General features: G+C 51.2%; 1 protein-coding gene across 1 annotated transcript in view; it reads right to left on the minus strand.

The window, feature by feature from the left end:
- The window catches only part of AK5 (adenylate kinase 5), a 187,650-nt gene that overhangs the window by 149,035 nt on the left and 16,272 nt on the right, over nt 1-22,343 (minus strand). Inside the window, exons 2-3 of the mRNA XM_075320281.1 lie at nt 11,087-11,273; nt 10,642-10,809 (exon numbers count right to left, since the gene is read on the minus strand). Coding sequence (XP_075176396.1) covers nt 10,642-10,809; nt 11,087-11,273 — 355 coding nt within the window. The remainder of the gene's footprint in view (nt 1-10,641; nt 10,810-11,086; nt 11,274-22,343) is intronic.

Raw genomic sequence — 22,343 nt, forward strand, 5'->3', positions numbered from 1 at the left:
TAGATGACTGCTAGGTGTTTCTTCCACCTTTTTACATTATATTGCCTCCTCTTTCATGTACTTTCTAATATAATTGACAGGTCACTGCCTCCCGCACGATCAGAACACTTTCCCACTGCTGCGGTCATAAGCTTCAACATTTAGCTGCATGTTTATTCTATGGCTGATCAGTCCTGGCAATGCAAATCTAGCAGGGGACAATACCATGACTGGACAGGTCACTGCCTCCTGCACGGTCAGCACACTCTCCCACTGCTGCTGTGATAAGCTTCAACATTTAGCTGCATGTTTATTCTGTCGCTGATCGTTCCTGACATTGTGCTGCCAAATCTAGAGGGGGACAATCACATGACTGGACAGGTCACTGCCTCCTGCACGGTCAGCACACTCTCCCGCTGCTGGTGTCATAAGCTTCAACATTTAGCTGCATGTTCATTTTATCACTGATCGTTCCGGACACTGTGCTGCTAAATCTAGCGGTGGGGCAATCACATGACTGGACAGGTCATTGTCTGTCACAAGATCAACAAACTCATCTCCTGCTGCTGTTAAACTGTCCGGAGTCTAGATGACTGCTTGGTGTCCCCCCCCCCCCCCCTCTTTACATTATATCGCCTTCTCTTTCATGCAGTTTCTGATATAATCACAGGTCACGGCCTTCAACAAATCAAATGAGTTAACAAGTCACTGTCTCCCCCAAAAAGAACACACTCCTCTTCCGCTGCTGCCATCATATTTGCCACCCAGGTCACTACCTCCATTTTTTTCCCCATCTCACTGTATTTACTCACGCAGCTAAAATAAATGCTTGGGTGTACAGGTCACTGCCTCTGACAAAGTCAGTACACTCCTAAAAATATTGGGCATTAAATGCGTCATACAAATAGTGACCTGAATCCTCCATCTGCCGCGCTGGTCCGGGCGAATGTCTCCACAGCGCGATCCGTCACTGAGGTCACAGAAGAAAGTGATGAGTGAATGGTGCTGCGAGCGACCAGAGGGCGCAGATCCGGGGGCTGCTGGGCACCGGCTGTGCAGCCATATTTAATTAGCAGCGGTGGCACCGGGGCGATTCTCACACTGATGAGTCAGGAACTTTTTAATTGCTGCTGATTAAACATTTACAGGGTTCAGATCCTTTTTCTGCTTTGATAGTTTAATGCGGCCGAGCTTTACAAAGCCAGTCTCGGAGATTACAGAGCTTTGTGTGTTGGCAGGGGCTCAGGTACTGAGTCCTATGGGGACCATTTTCGCACCAGCACTTTATTTGCTTTCCCCAGATGCTGCAGGCTTATCAACACAGGTCTGTGAGTGATAACTGACAAGTACAGAAATAATATGGATATAGCAGAATTAAAGAGGCTTTCTCCTCACCTGGAGAAGCTGCGTCTGCTAAAGTATTGATTGCTCTTGACTGGTCTTCATCACATGATATACAAAGCTGCCGTTTATCTCAGGATTCACCATTTACAATAGGTGATGTCACAGCTCACCTCCTCCCCCTCCCTGCTCAGATCACAGAGAATGCCCATTACCCTCTGCCATAGCAGTCAGTTATTTATCTCCAGACTATTGCTAACGATGGCCCTTATAAGGCTGGTGTAAAGGTGAAAATCTACATTCAGAAAATAAAACAAATATATATGTATCACTAGCTGGTTTTAAAGAGATGTTCAGATCTTCCATACTGATGACCTACCCTCTGTACTCAGCTCCTATTTAAGTGAATAGGAGCGGAGCCAAAGCCCCTGAGAATGGCCCCTGCACAGTGATCACAGCTCTGATGCTCTGGCTTCGGACACTGTGTAGGAGGTGAATATCTGAGCAGCAGCGAATCTGCAGAACCAGGTGACGTACCTGCAGAACGCAGCGACGTACTGTACCTGCAGAACACAGCGACGGATCTGAGTAACCCGGAAGCGAATCTGAGTAACCCGTCGGTGGATCTGCGGAACCCGGCGGCGGATCTGCGGAACCCGGTGGCGGATCTGTGGAACAAAGCGGCGGATCTGCGGAACCCGGCAGCGGATCTGCGGAACCCGGCAGCGGATCTGCGGAACCCGGCAGCGGATCTGCAAAACCCGGCAGCGGATCTGCAAAACCCGGCGGCGGATCTGCAAAACCCAGCGGCGGATCTGCAAAACCCAGCGGTGGATCTGCAAAACCAGGCGGCGGATCTGCAAAACCCGGTGGTGGATCTGCAAAACCCGGCGGCGGATCTGTGGAACCCGGCGGCAGATCTGCAAAACCCGGCGGATCTGCAAAACCCGGCAGCGGATCTGCGGAAACTGGTGGTGGATCTGTGGAACCCGGCGGCAGATCGGTGGAACAAAGCGGCAGATCTGCGGAACCCGGCGGCAGATCTGCGGAACCCGGCGGCAGATCTGCAAAACCCGGCGGCGGATCTGCAAAACCCGGTGGTGGATCTGCGGAACCCGGCGGCAGATCTGTGGAACAAAGCGGCAGATCTGCGGAACCCGGCGGCGGATCTGCGGAACCCGGCGGCGGATCTGCAAAACCCGGCGGCGGATCTGCAAAACCCGGCGGTGGATCTGCAAAACCCGGCGGCGGATCTGCAAAACCCGGTGGCAGATCTGTGGAACCCGGTGGTGGATCTGCGGAACAAAGCGGCGGATCTGCGGACCCCAAAGGCGGATCTGCAGAACCCAAAGGCGGATCTGCGGAACCCAAAGGTGGATCTGCGGAACCCAAAGGCGGATCTGCGGAACCCAAAGGCGGATCTGCGGAACCCAAAGGCGGATCTGCGGAACCCAAAGGCGGATCTGTGGAACCCAGTGGCGGTGTCGGACCCCCATAGATCTAATACTGATCATCTATCCTTCGGAAAGGTCATAAATATGAAAGTTGCGTAGCAACCCTTTAAAAATACATAATCCATTGTCCATGGTGTTGGCCACATGCTGCACTCCGATGACCGAGCCTTCCTGCCTGAAAGTCTCTCCTCATGTAATTATCAACCAATATATTACACAAAAAAACCTGAATTCTATAGAAATAAAATCATTGCGGAGTTATAACAGATCTGTCCATAATTTCTACTTTCAGCTTTGTGTTTCTTATATCGGGGTATGGAGAATTTTGCAGGAATTACAGCAGCTTTTAGGCCAATTTAGCTCGCACGGCTTCTAGATGAATTGATTAAAGTGGAAGCAGAACGGTTGTCTGAGATGTTATTACATTAGCACAATCTATACAGTTTAATAGGATTAGTGCTCTTGTCCTGCCTGGAGGCAGCAGTCACTGCCCAACTCGTCCTCCTTCTACTTTAAGGCTATTGAAAAACCTCCTGTGGCATCACACAAAGGGAGCAACAATGTGTATAGATGAGTAAGAGAAACTTTCCTCAACAGCACAGATAGTACTGTGTGCTTGCATCATTTCCATGTCAAGACAGGGAGCCAGTACTGCTTCTCTGTAATCGATGTAGGTACAGGCAGTACTGACTCTCTCCCTCACAGGCAATGATACAATTACAGATAGTACTGCCTTCTTGTCTCTCCATATCTTGTCTCTCTATATCAATGATGTAAGCACCGACAGTACTGACTCCCTCTCTCACTGTTCCTAATGTAAGCACAGATAGTACTGTCTCCCTGATTCTTCATGAAAATAACGTAAGCACAAGTAGCATTGTCTCCTCATGTAAACAGATCACACTGCTTCCCTGTCTCTCAATGTCAATTATGTAAGCACACAGTACTGCCTCCATGTCTCTCCAAATAAAAAATCCAAGCCCAAATAGCATTACCTCCTATGTCACTCTGTAAGCAGTGTCAGGACAAGCAGCCATATCTCTATTTCTTCCAATATTTAATATGTTAGTACGGATAGAACGGTTTCCCTATAAGTGTAAATGATATAAGCACAGATAGGGCTACCTCCCAGTCTCTTCATGTAAATCACAGAATCATAGATAGCATTGCCTCCATCTCTCAATTTAAAATGACGTTAGAACAGATACTATCACCTCTCTGTCTCTCCATGTAAATGATGTAAGCACGGATACGACCACCTTCCTCTCTCCATGTAAATAATGTAAGCATAGATACTACTGTGACGCCCTGGGCAAGCCAGGGGTCACAGGTCACAACATCACACGCACCCCACATTCCCTGCAGGTACATCTAAGCTAACCTAAAATCCTTGTTGCCTTCCTCCAGGGGCTGATGTCCACACCAGGGGGTGGGCCAGGCAGTTGGCTCCGCCCACCGAGGAGTTCACAGCCCTGGAGGCGGGAAAACCAGGCAGATCAGAGAGAGAGTTTGAAGTGTAAGGAGTAAACAGTGAAGTGGTAAAGGAGGACAGTAAGAGTGGCGACAGTAAAGAAACATTTAAGAAAGCCTAAAGTTGGTCCGGGTGTGTGCCCCGGACTGTGACAGCAAGGTCAGCAGACAGCGGTGATAGTCTGCAGGGGGACTGCTTGGAGGTTGCTGGAAGGACCGCGGACGGGTGGTGACCCGGCGGTATCGGAGCAGTATACGAAGAACAGTCAGCACCAGGGCAGGGGCCTTTCGGATCCCGGCAAGGCTAGGAGTCGTCATAATTTGCTAAATCCGTCAGTGAAGGGGACCTCTGTCTCCTAACAACCAAGTCCCGATTGAAGGCAACAGCCCGACCGTGAAGGGGAGACACCGCCACCGCCAGGGCACCAGTTTCCCAGGGCCAGCGCCTGCGGGCAAAGTAGGGCTCCTTCGGCCCAGATTGAAGCCGAGGAGTGGGTAACCGGTGGGGACCCATCGCTACCAAGAGACTTTACATAGGTGCAGGGAAGAGACCGTCACCGCTAACTGCAGGGAACCGCAGCACCGTAACCGTCCGAGGGACCCGTCCAACCAGCCGTTTGTTTACCGAGAACTGTGTCGTGTTTACTGGCTGAGTGAGTACCTCCGTGCCGTGCGGCACAGCGCTGCCCCTGCGCCCCTGCACCTCCACAGGCCCCATACCCGCCTGTCCACCATACCAACCCCATCACTGGGCCCCGGGAGCACCAAGACCCCTACCCACGGAGGGGCAAATCAATAACTGGCTGCTCCGTACCAGCACTCCCGGGCTCCCCAAACAGAGCAGCGGTGGTGTCCACTCAATCACCACAGCCGTGGGTGGCGTCACGGACAAACTATCCCAAAACCCAATCCCCTTTCACTCACGGGCGAGGAGCGCCGCTCGAGTCCCCAGGATCCGGCCCATCGCTCGAGCCACCGAGCAGCAGCAGACCGCAGCAGCTGCGGCAGCCGGACCCGAGCAGAGGGAGAGCGCGGCGTCCCCTCCTCCGCCCACGACACTACCACCTCCCTGTCTCTCCATGTAAATTATGTAAGCACAGATACAATCACCTCCCTGTCTCTCCATGTAAATGATGCAAGTACAGATACTACCGCCACCCTGTCTCACCATGTAAATGATGTAAGCACAGATACAACTACCTTCCTGTCTCTCCATGTAAATGATGCAAGCACAGATACCACCACCTCCCTGTCTCTTCATGTAAATGATGTAAGCACAGATACGACCACCTTCCTGTCTCTCCATGTAAATGATGCAAGCACAGATATTACCACCTTCCTGTCTCTCCATATAAATGGTGTAAGCACAGATACGACCACCTTCCTGTCTCTCCATGTAAATGATGCAAGCACAGATATCACCACCTCCCTGTCTCTCCATGTAAATTATGTAAGCACAGATACAACCACTTTCCTGTCTCTCCATGTAAATGATGCAAGCATAGATACTACCACCTTCCTGTCTCTCCATATAAATCATGTAAGCACAGATACTTCCACCTCCCTGTCTCTCCATATAAATCATGTAAGCACAGATACTTCCACCTCCCTGTCTCTCCATATAAATGATGTAAGCACAGATAGGAAAGGGAAGGGAGTGAATGATATTGGCAAAGAAGAGAATGGGGATACAACGCTAAGTAGGACAAGTCGCTGAGATGTTGATAACATGGATCTTTCAAACACAGGAATTGTGCGTAATGAAAGCACCAAACATATACTGCGTATAGAGGAGCAAAGATGTCAGAATAAAGCAGCTACTCAACCGTCAATAAGACATCAGTCACACCTGTACCTGTGTGTATCTACAGTTTAAGGGGCACTCCAACCCCAAATACTTATCTATCCACAGGAAACCAGGGTCTACAGTAGCACTGTAATAACTACTTCTGATGAAATTGCTGGTCTCCTCATGAGATTTCCCCCATTATTTCGATTTTCTTTCCATTTTATTATTAGAAACATTAAAAGTTTTGATCCAAGAGGAAAATAATTGCACAAATCACCACGGCCAAATACATTATCAACATAATTACTTTACAGAAAGCAGATAATTAAACATTTAATTAATGTAAAAAAACAACAAAATCACACAACAGCCGGAGAAGAGTGCTCACAGGCACCCGACGTTCCTACACGGACCGGAGCCGTCCTACAAGCCACGATTACCAACGCTGCCCATTATCTGCCAGGCTGTGTTCATCTCTCCATAATGGGTCCTCTTATGGTTAGTCAGGGTGGAGCAATATCATGTGTGGGTGTCACATTGTGCCAGACCGGCCAATCAAAAGAGGAGCCGGGATGCCAGCAGGTTGGGGTTTATCACCTCCATCGCCCTGACCTCTCTTCTATGAGACCCCCCCCTTAATTTAAAGGGTCTTTTTCCCCCCCATTTAAATGGAGTGTCAACCCAGCATGTGTCCGTATTTGGCCTGGTCTTCAGCCATAGGCTTTAAATCAAGCAATAGTGTGCATGTCCAACCATGGCTCCATTCAAATAGGGGACAGATCTGTAACTGTTGGGGTCTCAGAGAGAACCCCGCCATCACTTATCACCTAAGTGTTTGTATGAGAAAATCCCCCCTTGTGAGAGGGCGCAGTAACAAGTGTTCAGTTTCCCCACAGCACCTCCGCAGGAAAGATGTAGCATTACGCAGTGCTTATTTAAATCAATGCGTTGTCCAAGTGACCATGTCAGGTCCTCCAGAGTAACACATGCTCTCTGCAATCGCCATCTACTGGGAATTAGATAATGAGTGGACCTGTGAAAGTTCGGGTTCTGCGGCTTCATTCATACTTTAGAGAAAGTTCGGTTTGGGACCTGGACTTGACCTGAGCCCCAATGGAAGTCACTAATTGGGCAATTCAGGTCTCTGCCCACATGCAGCCAGTCATAAACAGATTGAGGTGGGTGGGTTTTTTTTGTTTGGCACACACTACATCCGATCATACTGTTGTACCCCCAGGGCAAGCCGATCAAACACTGCAAGCGGTTTGCTCTGGGCTGAGCACAGAGCGTCCCCAGAGCACCGAGCGTCCCCAGAGCACCGAGCGTCCCCAGAGCACCGAGCGACCCCAGAGCACCGAGCGACCCCAGAGCACCGAGCGACCCCAGAGCACCGAGCGACCCCAGAGCACCGAGCGACCCCAGAGCACCGAGCGACCCCAGAGCACCGAGCGACCCCAGAGCACCGAGCGACCCCAGAGCACCGAGCGACCCCAGAGCACCGAGCGTCCCCAGAGCACCGAGCGTCCCCAGAGCACCGAGCGTCCCCAGAGCACCGAGCGTCCCCAGAGCACCGAGCGACCCCAGAGCACAGAGCGTCCCCAGAGCACAGAGCGTCCCCAGAGCACAGAGCGACCCCAGAGCACAGAGCGACCCCAGAGCACAGAGCGACCCCAGAGCACAGAGCGACCTCAGAGCACAGAGCGACCCCAGAGCACAGAGCGTTCCCGAGCACCAAGCGTCCCCAGTAGTGATGAGCGAGTATGCTTGTCACTACTCGGTACTCGCACGAGTATCACTGTATTCGGGATACTCGGCGGGTACCGAGTAATCTCGCGATACTCGTGCTGTACTCGTGGTCTTCATGTTGGCGCTAGTGATGAGCGAGTACTAAAATGCTCGGGTGCTTGAGGCTCGGGCCGAGCATCCCAAGATACTCGTGTACTCGGCCCGAGCACCGAGCCCAATGTTATCCTATGGGAGACCCGAGTATTATTCTGAAATGACCCCGGCAGCATGTAGAAACCATAAAACTGTAAATTAAAAAAAAAAACGTGCGTTTGTGTGTAAGCGTGCATATATATATATACACGCGGAGTGGAGTGCGGGAGGGGCCGTAGCCGAGCGGGGAAGTGTCGGGCTAAAGGCACGGTCATGCTGTGAGGGCCGGCCAATCACTGCAATTCCACAACTAACAGGGCTGTGGCATTGCGGTCTGCCAGCCAATCCCTGCATGAGGGCTGGCTCTCAAAAGAGCGCCAACATGAAGACCACGAGTACAGCACGAGTATCGCGAGATTACTCGGTACCCGCCGAGTATCCCGAATACAGTGATACTCGTGCGAGTACCGAGTAGTGACAAGCATACTCGCTCAACACTAGTTGGCGCTCTTTTGAGAGCCAGCCCTCATGCAGGGATTGGCTGGCAGACCGCAATGCCACAGCCCTGTTAGTTGTGGAATTGCAGTGCTTGGCCGGCCCTCACAGCGTGACCGTGCCTTTAGCCCGACACTTCCCCGCTCGGCTAAGGCCCCTCCCGCACTCCACTCCGCATGTATATATATATACACGCATACACACACACGCACGTTTTTTTTTTTACTTTACAATTTTATGGTTTCAACATGCTGCCGGGGGTCATTTCAGAATAATACTCGGGTCTCCCATAGGATAACATTGGGCTCGGTGCTCGGGCCGAGTACACGAGTATCTTGGGATGCTCGGCCCGAGCCTCAAGCACCCGAGCTTTTTGGTACTCGCTCATCACTAGTCCCCAGAACAACGAGTGTCCCCAGAGCACCGAGCGACCCCAGAGCACCGAGCGACCCCAGAACACAGAGCGTCCCCAGAACACAGAGCGTCCCCAGAAAACAGAGCGTCCCCAAAACACAGAGCGTCCCCAAAACACAGAGCGTCCCCAAAACACAGAGCGTCCCCAAAACACAGAGTGTCCCCAGAACACAGAGCGTCCCCAGAACACAGAGCGTCCCCAGAACACAGAGCGTCCCCAGAGCACCTAGTGTTCCCGAGCAACGAGTGTCCCCGAGCACCGAGCGGTCCCAGAGCACCGAGCGGTCCCAGAGCACCGAATGTCCCCAGAGCACCGAACGTCCCCAGAGCATCGAGCGACCCCAGAACACAGAGAGTCCCCAGAACACAGAGCGTCCCCAGAGCACAGAGCGTTCCCAAAACACAAAGTGTCCCCAGAACACAAAGTGTCCCCAGAACACAGAGCGTCCCCAGAACACAGAGCGTCCCCAGAACACAGAGCGTCCCCAGAGCACAGAGCGTCCCCAGAGCACAGAGCGTCCCAAACCACCGAGCGGCCCAGAGCAACGAGTGTCCCCGAGCACCGAGCGTCCCCAGAACACAGAGCGTCCCCAGAACACAGAGCGTCCCCAGAACACAGAGTGTCCCCAGAGCACCGAGCGACCCCAGAGCACCGAGCGACCCCAGAGCACCTAGTGTTCCCGAGCAACGAGTGTCCCCGAGCTCCGAGCGTTCCCAGAGCACCGAGCGGTCCCAGAGCACCGAATGTCCCCAGAGCACCGAACGTCCCCAGAGCATCGAGCGACCCCAGAACACAGAGAGTCCCCAGAACACAGAGCGTCCCCAGAGCACAGAGCGTTCCCAAAACACAAAGTGTCCCCAGAACACAAAGCGTCCCCAGAACACAGAGCGTCCCCAGAACACAGAGCGTCCCCAGAACACAGAGCGTCCCCAGAACACAGAGCGTCCCCAGAACACAGAGCGTCCCCAGAACACAGAGCGTCCCCAGAACACAGAGCGTCCCAGAGCACCGAGCGACCCCAAAGCACAGAGCGTCCCCAGAGCACCGAGCGACCCCAGAGCACCGAGCGACCCCAGAGCACCAAGCGTCCCCAGAACAACGAGTGTCCCCGAGCACCGAGCGTCCCCAGAACACAGAGCGTCCCCAGAGCACCTAGTGTTCCCGAGCAACGAGTGTCCCCGAGCTCCGAGCGGTCCCGAGCACCGAGTGGTCCCAGAGCACCGAATGTCCCCAGAGCACCGAACGTCCCCAGAGCATCGAGCGACCCCAGTACACAGAGAGTCCCCAGAACACAGAGCGTCCCCAGAGCACAGAGCGTTCCCAAAACACTAAGTGTCCCCAGAACACAGAGCGTCCCCAGAACGAGTGTCCCCGAGCACCGGGCGTCCCCAGAACGAGTGTCCCCGAGCACCGAGTGTACCCGAGCACCGAGCGTCCCCAGAGCAACCAGCGTCCCCAGAGCAACCAGCGTCCCCAGAGCTCCGAGCGTTCCCAGAGCCCCGAGCGTCTCCAGAGCACCGAGCGTCCCCGAGTACAGCGATGCTCGCAACAGTGGTTTGCATACATAAAGCACCCAAACTCTGTTTTTTGGGAAAAGTCAGTGTTTGATACGAACTCCAAACACCAAACCTCGGGTTCACTCATCTCTACGGGGAATACTTTAGAAAAAAATTAAATAACTTCCAGAATACAAAAAAAAAATAAAACAAAAAACATTTTTCTAATCTAAACAAATTTTTAATTTGTTTTTAAGAAAAGTAAAAATCTGTGATATACCACACTACATAACAAAACGTCACGTGGAACAAGGGTTCACGTACCGATCACCAGTATAATTTTTGGGTGTGGTCTTGAGGGGTCGAAAACTTCATACTCCTCGATCAGCTCGGCCGTCTCCGAGAGGTCGGTGTCGCTTTCTATGGAGAACTGGTGAATGGGAGGCAGCCGGTCGTATCGCCGATAAGGAAAATTACAACTTTCTGGCAACACTGAGAAAAGAGAAGAAAAGTGAATATATAAGGTCCGTGAGCAAAATACTTTAAAAAAACACTCTGTGTAAACCAGGATCGTTCTTTGGCTGAATGGTGCAGCGCGCCCTACTGACACCCATCTTGGGGTTTGTGCACACGGAGTAAATACACTTCTGCTGCGGATCAGCCCCATTAATCTAAATGCTGGCATCTACCTTCTGCAGTTTTGGGACGGACCCCAGAAAACAGCGTCCCTGGCTGGAAATGGAGGTTAAATCTTCACTTTATCACTCACCGTTTCTGAGGAAGGATCTTCGTGCTTGTCCACCATTGAGCGGAGGTAAATTTCTTTTGTCTGGTCCCACAAACGTGTCCCACTTGACTTTTTCCGATCCTCCCAATTCCCTTACTTTTTGCAGGCAATTTTCCAAGTAATCCACTGGATCCTCGGGTCTGTAGCACATTAATCCATTCAGAAGCCCCTGAATAATTGGGATAAGATATTCAGTGTGAACACGGATTTCGTTACATGCCTTCATGCTAATCTACAAGTGTTGGCGCTTCTAGACCATGAAGATTAACACGTAAAAAGTGATATAATGCGATTATAACGAAGAGAGAGAAAAAATGAATCTTCACATTGATGGAATTTATAAATGATGATAGGAGGTGAAAATTACTATTCCAGCCGGGCCGCCATGATATTCAGAGAGGAAATGCTTAACTCATAAAGGGAAAGAGGACAGAACCGTTTGCTTAGAAAATCGGTGATACAAAAGGGCTGACCCCTGTTGTGATGACTTATGGACTAGCGAGGAACTGGAGCTCCTAGGCTGTCCCTCAAGCTAGGGGGCCCTTTACTATCTCTAACCTCAGGGATACTCTTGATGGTGAAGAGGCCCGAGTCTCCTTCCTGGCCCCAGATTCTAGCAAAACACGGCACTTCTGTTGATGGTGCACAAGTAGGATTCAATCCCATAACTAATATAACAGAAAGCTTGGCACTCAAGAGTTGATGTTAAAGAATGGTGAATTCTATTGCAAGACATTACCAAGCACAAACATTTCAGTCCGTAACGGACCTCTGTTCCCCAGGAGAGGCAAGCGTTAGGGTTTCCTGCGGTTTCCCCCACTATAGTGTGCAAACGCCTGGTCCTGCTACTGACCAGTCCTGATTAGTTTCCCTGTCCCCAGGGAAGGACGGCATAGGAGTGAGATGAAACCCACAGATAAAGACAGACAAGGGACACCAAAACTCTGTCACATAGCACGCACACACAAAAGGTAAAGACGATAAGAGGTTCAGGAGGAAAGCAAGAGCAGGAAGGACGTTACAAAACAACATGGGTAAACTCCACAACTGCACAAAGCAATATAATAATATTTATTCACTTATATAGTGCCATTATTTCCACAGCACTTTACATACATTAGACATATTGTGAGCCCCAATGGGGACAATCTAAATTCCCTATCAGTATGTCTTTAGAGTGAGGGAGGAAACCAGAGAACCCAGAGGAAACCCACGCAAATACGGGTAGAACATACAAACTCCTTGCAGATGTTGTCCTTCATGGGATTTGAACCATGGTAGGCGCAACTATCTCCAGAGCGTCTGGGATACCACACCTCACACAACAAAGAAAAACTAGAGCTGGCATGGGTGGAAGGTTTCAACCAGCATAAATAGGAGGAGCGCAGATGCGATAGGCCTCCCCACAAAATGTGATCAAAGGAGCAAGCAGACCAGCATAATTTAACTCTTGCGAAGCCTGCCTACGATTTAGCACACAGGAGGTCGAAGCCCGAGTCTGCCTGTGTGTGTGCCTCAGACACCAGAGAAACCATCGGTCAGAGTGTCAGAATCTGCAATCTGAACAGAGCTACAGTAGATGCTGCCATGACAGTTGGCGAAGTTTGTGCAAAACTCCGTGTGACAGTACCCCATCCCATATTATCTAAGGCTAGTTTCACACTTGCGTTCAGCGCATTCCGTCACTATGGAGAATAGCGCAGTCCGTTAACGCACTGCGCTATTCTCCATAGACTTGTATGGACGACGCACTGTAACGCAAGTTTCTGCGTTGCATCCGCTGGACGACGCAGCGTCGTTATTTTGACGCTGCGTCGGGCGGATGGAACGCAGCATGTAACGTTTTTCTGTGCTTGGCGGAGTGTCAAAAAAACGCAACCTGCAGGAATCCGTTTGGCGTCCGTTTTTTTTATAATGGACGCCTATGGTGGCGGATTCCGTTAGAATGCGTCATTTGACGGATTCCGTTAACGCATCCGTCTTTACACATCTGAGCATGCGCAGTTGTGTAAAGTCAAGGAAAAAAACCTATAACAGATTGCGTTATTTTGTACGATCCGCAGCATCCGTTGTGCCACTATATGCAACGCATCCGTTGCATGCGTCACACAACGCAATGCTACGGATCCCGTCCAACGCAAGTGTGAAACTAGCCTAAGACAGACACTCAGCGGAGTTGATCGCTTCTTCTGAATATGAAATGGCTTAATATTCCAATAAAATGCCTCCTGCAAGAGAGCAACTCAGTGGCTTATATTTACAAGGGAAAATAGAGAAGTTTTCTTTACATGTCACTTATTAGTACAGTATATCTTAAAAAAAATAATCAGCATTTAAAAGGGGAGGGGCGGCCTAAAGTGTTAATTCTGTATCTGGGAGAAAAATCAGCTTATATACATCACGCTGTTCCCACGAGGAACAAGCTCCATTTTATTAAAAAGCAGCAAGAAAGACGATTATCCTTAATTCCATGAATACGTCTGAATCAAATCTTTTATAATTCAGAGCAGAACCTTTGTATTTACTGCGCTGAAAGAAAAGAGCGACAAGAAGAAATCCAAATGTAAAGCTCATAATGAACGCTGTGAATGTGGAAACCGCTCCTATTTTTTATACATTTGTGTTTTATTGTCTATGTGGAATAGTAATTAGATCAAGTGAACAAGTCGCTAATCAGCTGTATGTCAATGGTTTTTAGATAATTCACTCTATATATATAATATAATATATATTGCACATTTATAATATGAGCTTTTGGGATTTTATTTAAAGAAATACAATATTTATATATATATATATATATATAAAACGTTGCACCCCGCAACCTGGGGCTTCCACTCGCTTGCAGCGGTGTGAGGTAGCTTCAGCAACATATGTACACAGTCTCTTTATAAAAATTCCGGCAGTTTATTTAAAAACACTCTCAGTATAAACTGCTCTTAACATAAACGATCCACGTACCGTGGGCATCCAGTCCATTATAAGTCCATAGTGGAAGTTTTAGCAACTTCCCCACTCTCTGGCTCCTGCCAGCGTACAGCTCTAGCCAAGGTTCCTTCCAGCACCCAGGGCCCTCTGCAGACCCCTGTCTGTCTCTCCTCCAGGAGAGATTCGGCCCTGCAGCCCTGGCCTGGCTGCACTCACCTCAGTCTCAACTCAGACTCAATTTCAGAGCCCTGTGTTCAGCCTCCACACAGGCTGATACATCCAGAGCTCCCTGCTCTGCTCTCACTCGTCTCTAGCACACACACTGGAAGTCTAGAGCCAGTCTCTCTCTAGACCAGGGGTGTCAAACTCGGCTGGGTGTATGGGCTGCACACAGGAAAAAAATAATTTGAGGGGCCGCATTCCTTTCAGGACAAAGTGACATTGGTAGTGGTACCATTTTTTCTTTCTATACACCCTTGAATCCCTTTTTTTGAACATTTTTCATTTGTCCATTATAACAAATGTGTAGTGTGTGTGTGTGTGTGTGTGTGTGTGTGTGTGTTATATATATATATACATACACACTTTTTTTTTACATTTTTTCCCCTTTTTGTAAGTAATACAGTTTTACAATAACCACCGCATAGTAATTTTGGCCAACATCTTGTAGTAATGTGCCCCATCTTGTTTCCCATTCTGTAAAAATGTGTGCATCCTTGTCCCCTTGTAGCAATGTGCCCCAGCCTCAGCTAACACACACACACACACACACACACACCCACCCTGTGCAGCCTCAGCTAACACACACACACACACACACACAAACACACCCCAACCCTGTGCAGCCTCAGCTAACACACACACACACCCTGTGCAGCCTCAGCGCGCACACACACACACACACACACACACACACACCCCCCCTGTGCAGCCTCAGCTAACACACACACACAAACACACCCCCACCCTGTGCAGCCTCAGCTTACACACACACACACACACACACACACACACCCTGTGCAGCCTCAGCTAATACACACCCTCCCCCACCCTGTGCAGCCTCAGCTCACACACACACACACACACATCCCCCCACCCTGTGCAGCCTCAGCTCACACACACACACACCCCCACCCTGTGCAGCCTCAGCTCACACACACACACACACCCCCACCCTGTGCAGCCTCAGCTCACACACACACACACACACACACCCACCCTGTGCAGCCTCAGCTCACACACACACACACCCCTACCCTGTGCAGCCTCAGCTCACACACACACACACCCCCACACTGTGCAGCCTCAGCTCACACACACACACACACACACCCACCCTGTGCAGCCTCAGCTCACACACACACACACCCCCACCCTGTGCAGCCTCAGCTCACACACACACACACACCCCCACCCTGTGCAGCCTCAGCCAGCAACAGAAACACACACACACACACACGAAAACATTCTTCTCACCTGCTGTCAGCGGCATGCAGGCACGTGGACTCTGTGAAGCCTCAGCTACCACACACACACACAGTGCAGCCTCAGCCAGCAACACAGAACCCCACACACACAAAAACATTCTTCTCACCTGCTGTCAGCGGCACGCAGGCACGTGGACCCGGTAATGATCACAGCTGCTGTCATCGCTGAACTTTCGGCCGGCGCGTGCAGAGCAGTTCTCACTGCACAACAGCCACTGGCCAATCACAGGCAATCTGAGGTCATATGCAGCAGGTGCTTGCCTCTGATTGGCAGGCGGCTGTTATTGCGTTCTGCAGCGAGAACTTCACTGTGCGCGGCAAAGACAAAACTGTAGGCTGAAATAAATAACTGGCAGCTGCGGCCCCTGCACCGGTCGCCATCTTTACCAGGTCCACGGGCCTGCGGGCCGCAAGAAGCCACCCGAAGGACCGCATGCGGCCCGCGGGCCGCGTGTTTGAGACCCCTGCTCTAGACTGCCCTAGACACACTCCACCCAGGTTCAGAGACAGGATTGCTTTAACCCCTGGAGCCACACCCACAGGTGGTAAGGAGTGTGTAATCAGCATCACACACCCTTCCATGGCTATGCATGTAATGCAATCCTGTGGAACCACAGGTCCCAGCCAACTTCACATTGCAGAGCACCCACGCTTCTGCAAAACATACCGGCCCTTTGTAATACAGCTGGTTGATACTTCACATACCCTCCCCCTCTGTTCAAACCCGTAGGGGAGAACACTTGCCAATGACCTGGGGCCGCGAGACAGGGTATCCCCGCTGCCATGCCCCACCAGTCGAGAGGGCCGTCCAAGGTGCCCAAGAGCATTAGTCCCTGAGACATCGCCCGACACTGTCACCAAACCCCGTCGTGTCAACCTAGGGTTAAAGGACGTCCCCTTTCCGGACCGTTCTCTCCCTGACCCCCTCCCAGGGTCACCGTAGTAGAGAGACATGTCCCCAGTCAAACCTACAGTCTTGTCCGAACCTAGGCTTACTCGTGTACCCCCAGGGCTACTGTCGGGAACTCTAAGCTCATAGCAGCCACTATCTACAGTACATCACAGGTTACTTCTCTGTCGGCGATTCCTTTTATCGCATGTCTTAACTACTGGACCGACACGCCATCTTCCACTTCTTTCCTCTGAACAACGGGTGGAAGACTGCTGCTGTCCCCCACACAGTTGGCGAAGCTGCTCCTCAATTTTCAGGTTTTCTTGCCTCAACCGCTCCATGTCACGTACATGGTGTACCCGATATTCAAGAAGGCTTCGAATGTTTCCAAGACTCTCTACAGCCCCAACACAGATGAACTGAACTATACCAGCTTCCCTGGGTATCTTGCGCTCATTAGCAGCAGGGATTCTTAGGCTATGTGCCCACGCTACAGGATTTACCGCGGATTTACCGCGGATTTTGCCGCGGATTTACCGCGGATTTGCCGAAAATCTGCAGCAGCAGCACTTCCAAGCCATTTCAATGGCATTTTGGAAATGCTGTGCCCATGCTGCGGATTTTTCCGCGGCGGATTTGCCGCGGATTTTGATCCGGAAAAATCTGCAGCATGTCAATTGTTTGGTGCAGATTTGGTGCGGATTTTTGGCTTTGAATGGGGAAAAAAAATCCGCATCAAAATCCGCGGCAAATCCGCGGTAAATCCGCGGCAAATCCGCGGGTGCGGATTTGCCGCGAAAGTCGCGGATTTTCAGGCAAAAAAATCCGCAGGGACATTCTAGCGTGGGCACATAGCCTAAATCTCACCAATCCCGACTTATTCACCATGTCTTGCATGACTCATCCGGTTCTTCCAATGACTCTCCCCACCAGAGCCCAGGGTACTAGGATGATATCTTCCGCCAGACTCTGCGCTTTCCTTTTATACTCTAGCTGTCTAGTGGCTTCTTTATTTTGCAGTTGGACCTGCCACTTCATACGAACACATCTGAAGTGCATGTCCTTTAGAATAGCCACCCGCTGCCCAGGAATTGCAGTGGTGGACAATATCACTAACTGTTCAGCCTCTGGAGTACAGTAGACCTCACACGCTTCCACAGCTCTCTTAAATTCGTCATGCATGCCCTCGGTGGCACACGCTTCTCTTAAGTCCTCAGGTATATCCACCATGCACTTGACAGAAGTCTCATTCATCCCTGCTGCTTCCACATGCTTGTCCAGTTTAGCTTCCAGAGTCAGCTCTCTTTGGGCCTCCCCTGCTTCAACAAGTTTGGTCAGGATCGACACTCGCTGCTCCATCTGCTCCAAGGCTACCTGGGACCTGGACTGGTACTCTGCCAAGTGACTTCGGAGCTCAGCCACTTCTTTCTCCAGCTCCCTTACTCGACTCTCAGTAGCCTGCCTAAGAAGTATGTCTTGTTGCAGATGGTCTTTGCTCATCCTCTTGATTGAGTCTTCACTTGCGGACCTCTCTGGTCTACGACACCCTCTTTCCGAGACTTCTTCCACCTCTACATCTCTGGCTTTTTCGTGGGGTTCAACTTTGTCATAGTCACCCCTCTCTTGGGTATTAGCTGCTTCACCTTCAGCCGCCTCACAGATAGGTGGCTCGTCAGCTTGCTCAGAAGCGGGAGAGAATTCGGCTTTCAACTCTGGGGTTGGCTCCTTCTCCATGGCTTCATCGCACGGACCACTGTTGTCCCGATTTATCGGTTTCTCTGGCAGCACATCATCGCTTGCCAGTGTACCTGCCTCAGCTGCAGAACCTTTGGGTTTCTTACTCTTCTTACCCACGACCTTCTCTATATCCTCCATCTTGGTTTTACCAAGCAGGTCAGGCAGGCTCTCAGTCCTGACTTCACCTCCTCAGAGGCTCTCTTCACTTCAGCGCCAGCTGTTTCTTGGGTCTTCACTGCATTACCTTCAACTTCTCTGGGGTCTCTGCAGTGTCACCCTCAGCCTGGGTGTCACACCCTTCAACATGGCACTCTGTTCCTTTTAGAGATTTGGGGCTGAATTCGCTGTCATCCACCCCAGCACCCGGTAGTTCACCAGTCTGCTCACTATGACTGTTGGGGATTATTCCTCCCCCCTCACTCTCCAGGATTCCATTTCCTATACCACTCTGGCTTGACAGACTATCAGCTGCACCCGGGGAAATCATAGGGACCACCACCATTACGTCCTTGGTTGGCTCCTTTTCTGCGTTTTCACCCTGCTGATTTCTGTTGTTACAATGTGTCAGTTACGTCTCCGATTCCTCTTTTGTAGGATATCACCGTCTGACTCTACCGTAGCAGTTGTTACTGGCACCATGTCTTCATTACCCAGGCATGTCACTTTCTCTGCACCCTCAGACAACATACACTGTGCCCCCTCTCGGCGCTTATTACGTCTTCGGCATCGAGAGGATGTTTTACCCTTCTCGCTCATCTGTACCTCACTGTACTCGTTTGTCCCCTTTCTAGAGTCAGTGTCTTTACTGGAGTCATCATCACTCCCCCTGGTGTCCTGGACTAACATGTCCCCGCTTAACCAGGTGTCAGACTCCTCCCCTGAAACTACTTGGGTTTTAGTGGTCAGACTGTCACTTCCCTTTGGAGACATCACGTCAATAACTTGGGGAGACCCTCTATGTCCCTTGGTCACCCCTAACTCAGGACAGTCAATTTTAGGAGGTGCTATCTCCTCCTTACCACACATAACTGCACAACAAGGACCCCTTTTAACCTCATAAGGTAAAGAGGCTTTCTTAGGGGGGGGGGGCAACTCATTCCTGTGCAATCAGTCCCGGCCTCTGTCTTCCATAAGTCCTTAAACAACTCAAAGTCCTGTCCCATGATAACGGGATAGATCAAATCCCGAACCACACCCACGTCTGGGCGCCCCATACGGTCGGGCGTCTGAATCATCACTCTGGCCAGAGGATATTCTTTAGTGGTCCCATGCACACAGCTTCCTTCTATTGTCCTATCATCCATAAAATGGAGATTGGGCATGGGTCTCACTAAGGTCAACCGGCTCTCCGGGTCTAACAGACCAAACACATGTAGCCCATTCAAGTCCACGGAGCACTTCTGTGGCCTCACATCGGATGGATAGCCTATACCGCAGGTAGGACATAGGTAAGGCGAACCCCATTGCCCCTTGCTATAGTCCACCTGTTCGGCTTGAAAATGCTCCACCCCCTTGTGGGTCATCAGCGCTTTCTGAGACACCGCCCCCTGTTGGGTAACCACCCCCTTCCAGGACTCCGCCCCCTTTTGGGTACCCATTCCCTTCTGGGACTCCGCCCCCTTTTTGGTAACAACCCCCTTCTGGGACTCCGCCCCCTTTTGGGTAACTATTCCCTTCTGGGACTCCGCCCGCCTTTGCGGTTTCCATGCAATGTCCTTAGCCCCCAGTTCACACCGTTCGCCCTTATCTCCCTGGGCACCCAGTGTCCATACTGGCCCCCGAAGGGAACGCTCAAACTGGTCCATGGCTGCGACATCGCTACACACTGACAGCTCCTACTGTCCCCGGACCAGGAACGGGTACAGCTCCTCCACAACATCCGCAGGGACCATTCCCTCTTTTTGGCTTTCAGCCCCCACTGCTGTCACTGGCCCTCCTGGCACATGCTGTTGGTGCTGCTGGCTCTGCAGCAGCTGGTTCAGGCCCCTCCATGCTGCAACAAGAAGAGGAACAGGAGGGGCGCTCCAATGGGTAATATCCGGTGGTCAAAGACGGGGGGGGTTAGAGAACCACTAACCTTTCCGGGTTGTACCGCCCGTACAACCAGGATCTCCAGCCGGTGGTGTATCACTGCTCACCAAGGAGGGCCTCGCAATTCCGGCTGGCCTGGAACCTCCAGTCACTGGTCTCTCGCCACTGCAGAACAGAACCCCGCAGACCCGCTGATTCACTGCCAGCAGCTGGAGCACGCTGTCCCTGTTCGTGGACCCGCCGATCCACCGCCAGCTGCTTGAGTGCGCAGACAAAATTTTCGTGGACCCGCCAATCCACAGCAATACTTCCTAGGCCGTTGCCCTTAGCAACCAGGCTGTGTTGCCCCTAGCAACCAGACCGCATGCCCGCATTCTCCACGTGTAACGTTGCACCCCGCAACCTGGGGGTTCCACTCGCTTGAAGCGGTGTGAAGTAGCTTCAGCAACATATGTACACAGTCTCTTTATAAAAATTCTGGCAGTTTATTTAAAAACACTCTCAGCATAAACTGCTCTTAACATAAACGATCCACGTACCGTGGGCATCCAGTCCATTATAAGTCCATAGTGGAAGTTTTAGCAACTTCCCCACTCTCTGGCTCCTGCCAGCGTACAGCTCTAGCCAAGGTTCCTTCCAGCACCCAGGGCCCTCTGCAGACCCCTGTCTGTCTCTCCTCCAGGAGAGATTCGGCCCTGCAGCCCTGGCCTGGCTGCACTCACCTCAGTCTCAACTCAGACTCAATTTCAGAGCCCTGTGTTCAGCCTCCACACAGGCTGATACATCCAGAGCTCCCTGCTCTGCTCTCACTCGTCTCCAGCACACACACTAGAAGTCTAGAGCCAGTCTCTCTCTAGACTGCCCTAGACACACTCCACCCAGGTTCAGAGACAGGATTGCTTTAACCCCTGGTGCCCCACCCACAGGTGGTAAGGAGTGTGTAATCAGCATCACACACCCTTCCATGGCCCTGCATGTAATGCAATCCTGTGGAACCACAGGTCCCAGCCAACTTCACATTGCAGAGCACCCACGCTTCTGCAAAACATACCGGTCCTTTGTAATACAGCCGGTTGATACTTCACAATATATATTATATATATATATATACACACACACACACCTATACACAGAAAATAATAGCTCAATAGCTCCTTACAGATGCTGACGTATAGCCGGCTTAGGTAAGGATATGTATGTGGCTTTTATCCTAGATTCGGCAGGTAACTAATGTGGTTAGTTACTGTCTCTCAAAGGAAACATGAGGTGAATGGATACAGAGCAGCATGGAGGCACTGAACTTGGCTATTACAGCACCAGGAGGCGCTGAGCTTGGTGGTTACAGCACCAGGAGGCACGGAGCTTGGTGGTTACAGCACCAGGAGGCGCTGAGCTTGGTGGTTACAACACCAGGAGGCGCGGAGCTTGGTGGTTACAGCACCAGGAGGCACAGAGCTTGGTGGTTACAACACCAGGAGGCGCTGATCTTGGTGGTTATAACACCAGGAGGCACTGAGCTTGGCGGTTACAACACCAGGAGGCGCTGATCTTGGCGGTTACAGCACCTTGGCGGTTATGCTACTAGGAGGCATTGAGTTTGGCTGTTACATTATTAGGAGGCACTGAGCTTTTCAGTTATAATACTAGGAGGCACTGAGCTTAGTGGTTACACTACTAGGAGGCACTGAGTTTGGTGGTTACACTACTAGGAGGCACTGAGTTTGGTGGTTACACTACTAGGAGGCACTGAGCGTGGTGGTTACACTAGGAGGCACTGAGCTTGGTGGTTACACTACTAGGAGGCACAGAGCTTGGTGGTTACACTACCAGGACATGCTAAGCTTTTTGCTTATGCTACAAGGAGACACTGAGCATGACAATTATACTACTAGGAGACGCTCAGCTTGACGGGTATGCTACCAAGAGAAACTGAACTTGTCTGTTACGCTACCAGGAGGCCCTGAGCTTAGCGGTTATGATAGTAGGAGGCACCAAATTGGAGGTTAAACTACCAGGAGTCACTGAGCTTGACGGTTATGCTATCATGAGGCATAGACCTTGACAGTTACGCTACCAGGAGGCAACTGAGCTTGGCAACTACACTAGTAGGAGACACGAAGCTTGGCGGTTATGCTGCAAGAAGGCACTGACCTTGGCAGTTACA

This window comes from Anomaloglossus baeobatrachus, chromosome 8 (genome assembly GCF_048569485.1).
Source record: "Anomaloglossus baeobatrachus isolate aAnoBae1 chromosome 8, aAnoBae1.hap1, whole genome shotgun sequence".
NCBI classification, from domain to species: Eukaryota; Metazoa; Chordata; class Amphibia; order Anura; family Aromobatidae; genus Anomaloglossus; species Anomaloglossus baeobatrachus.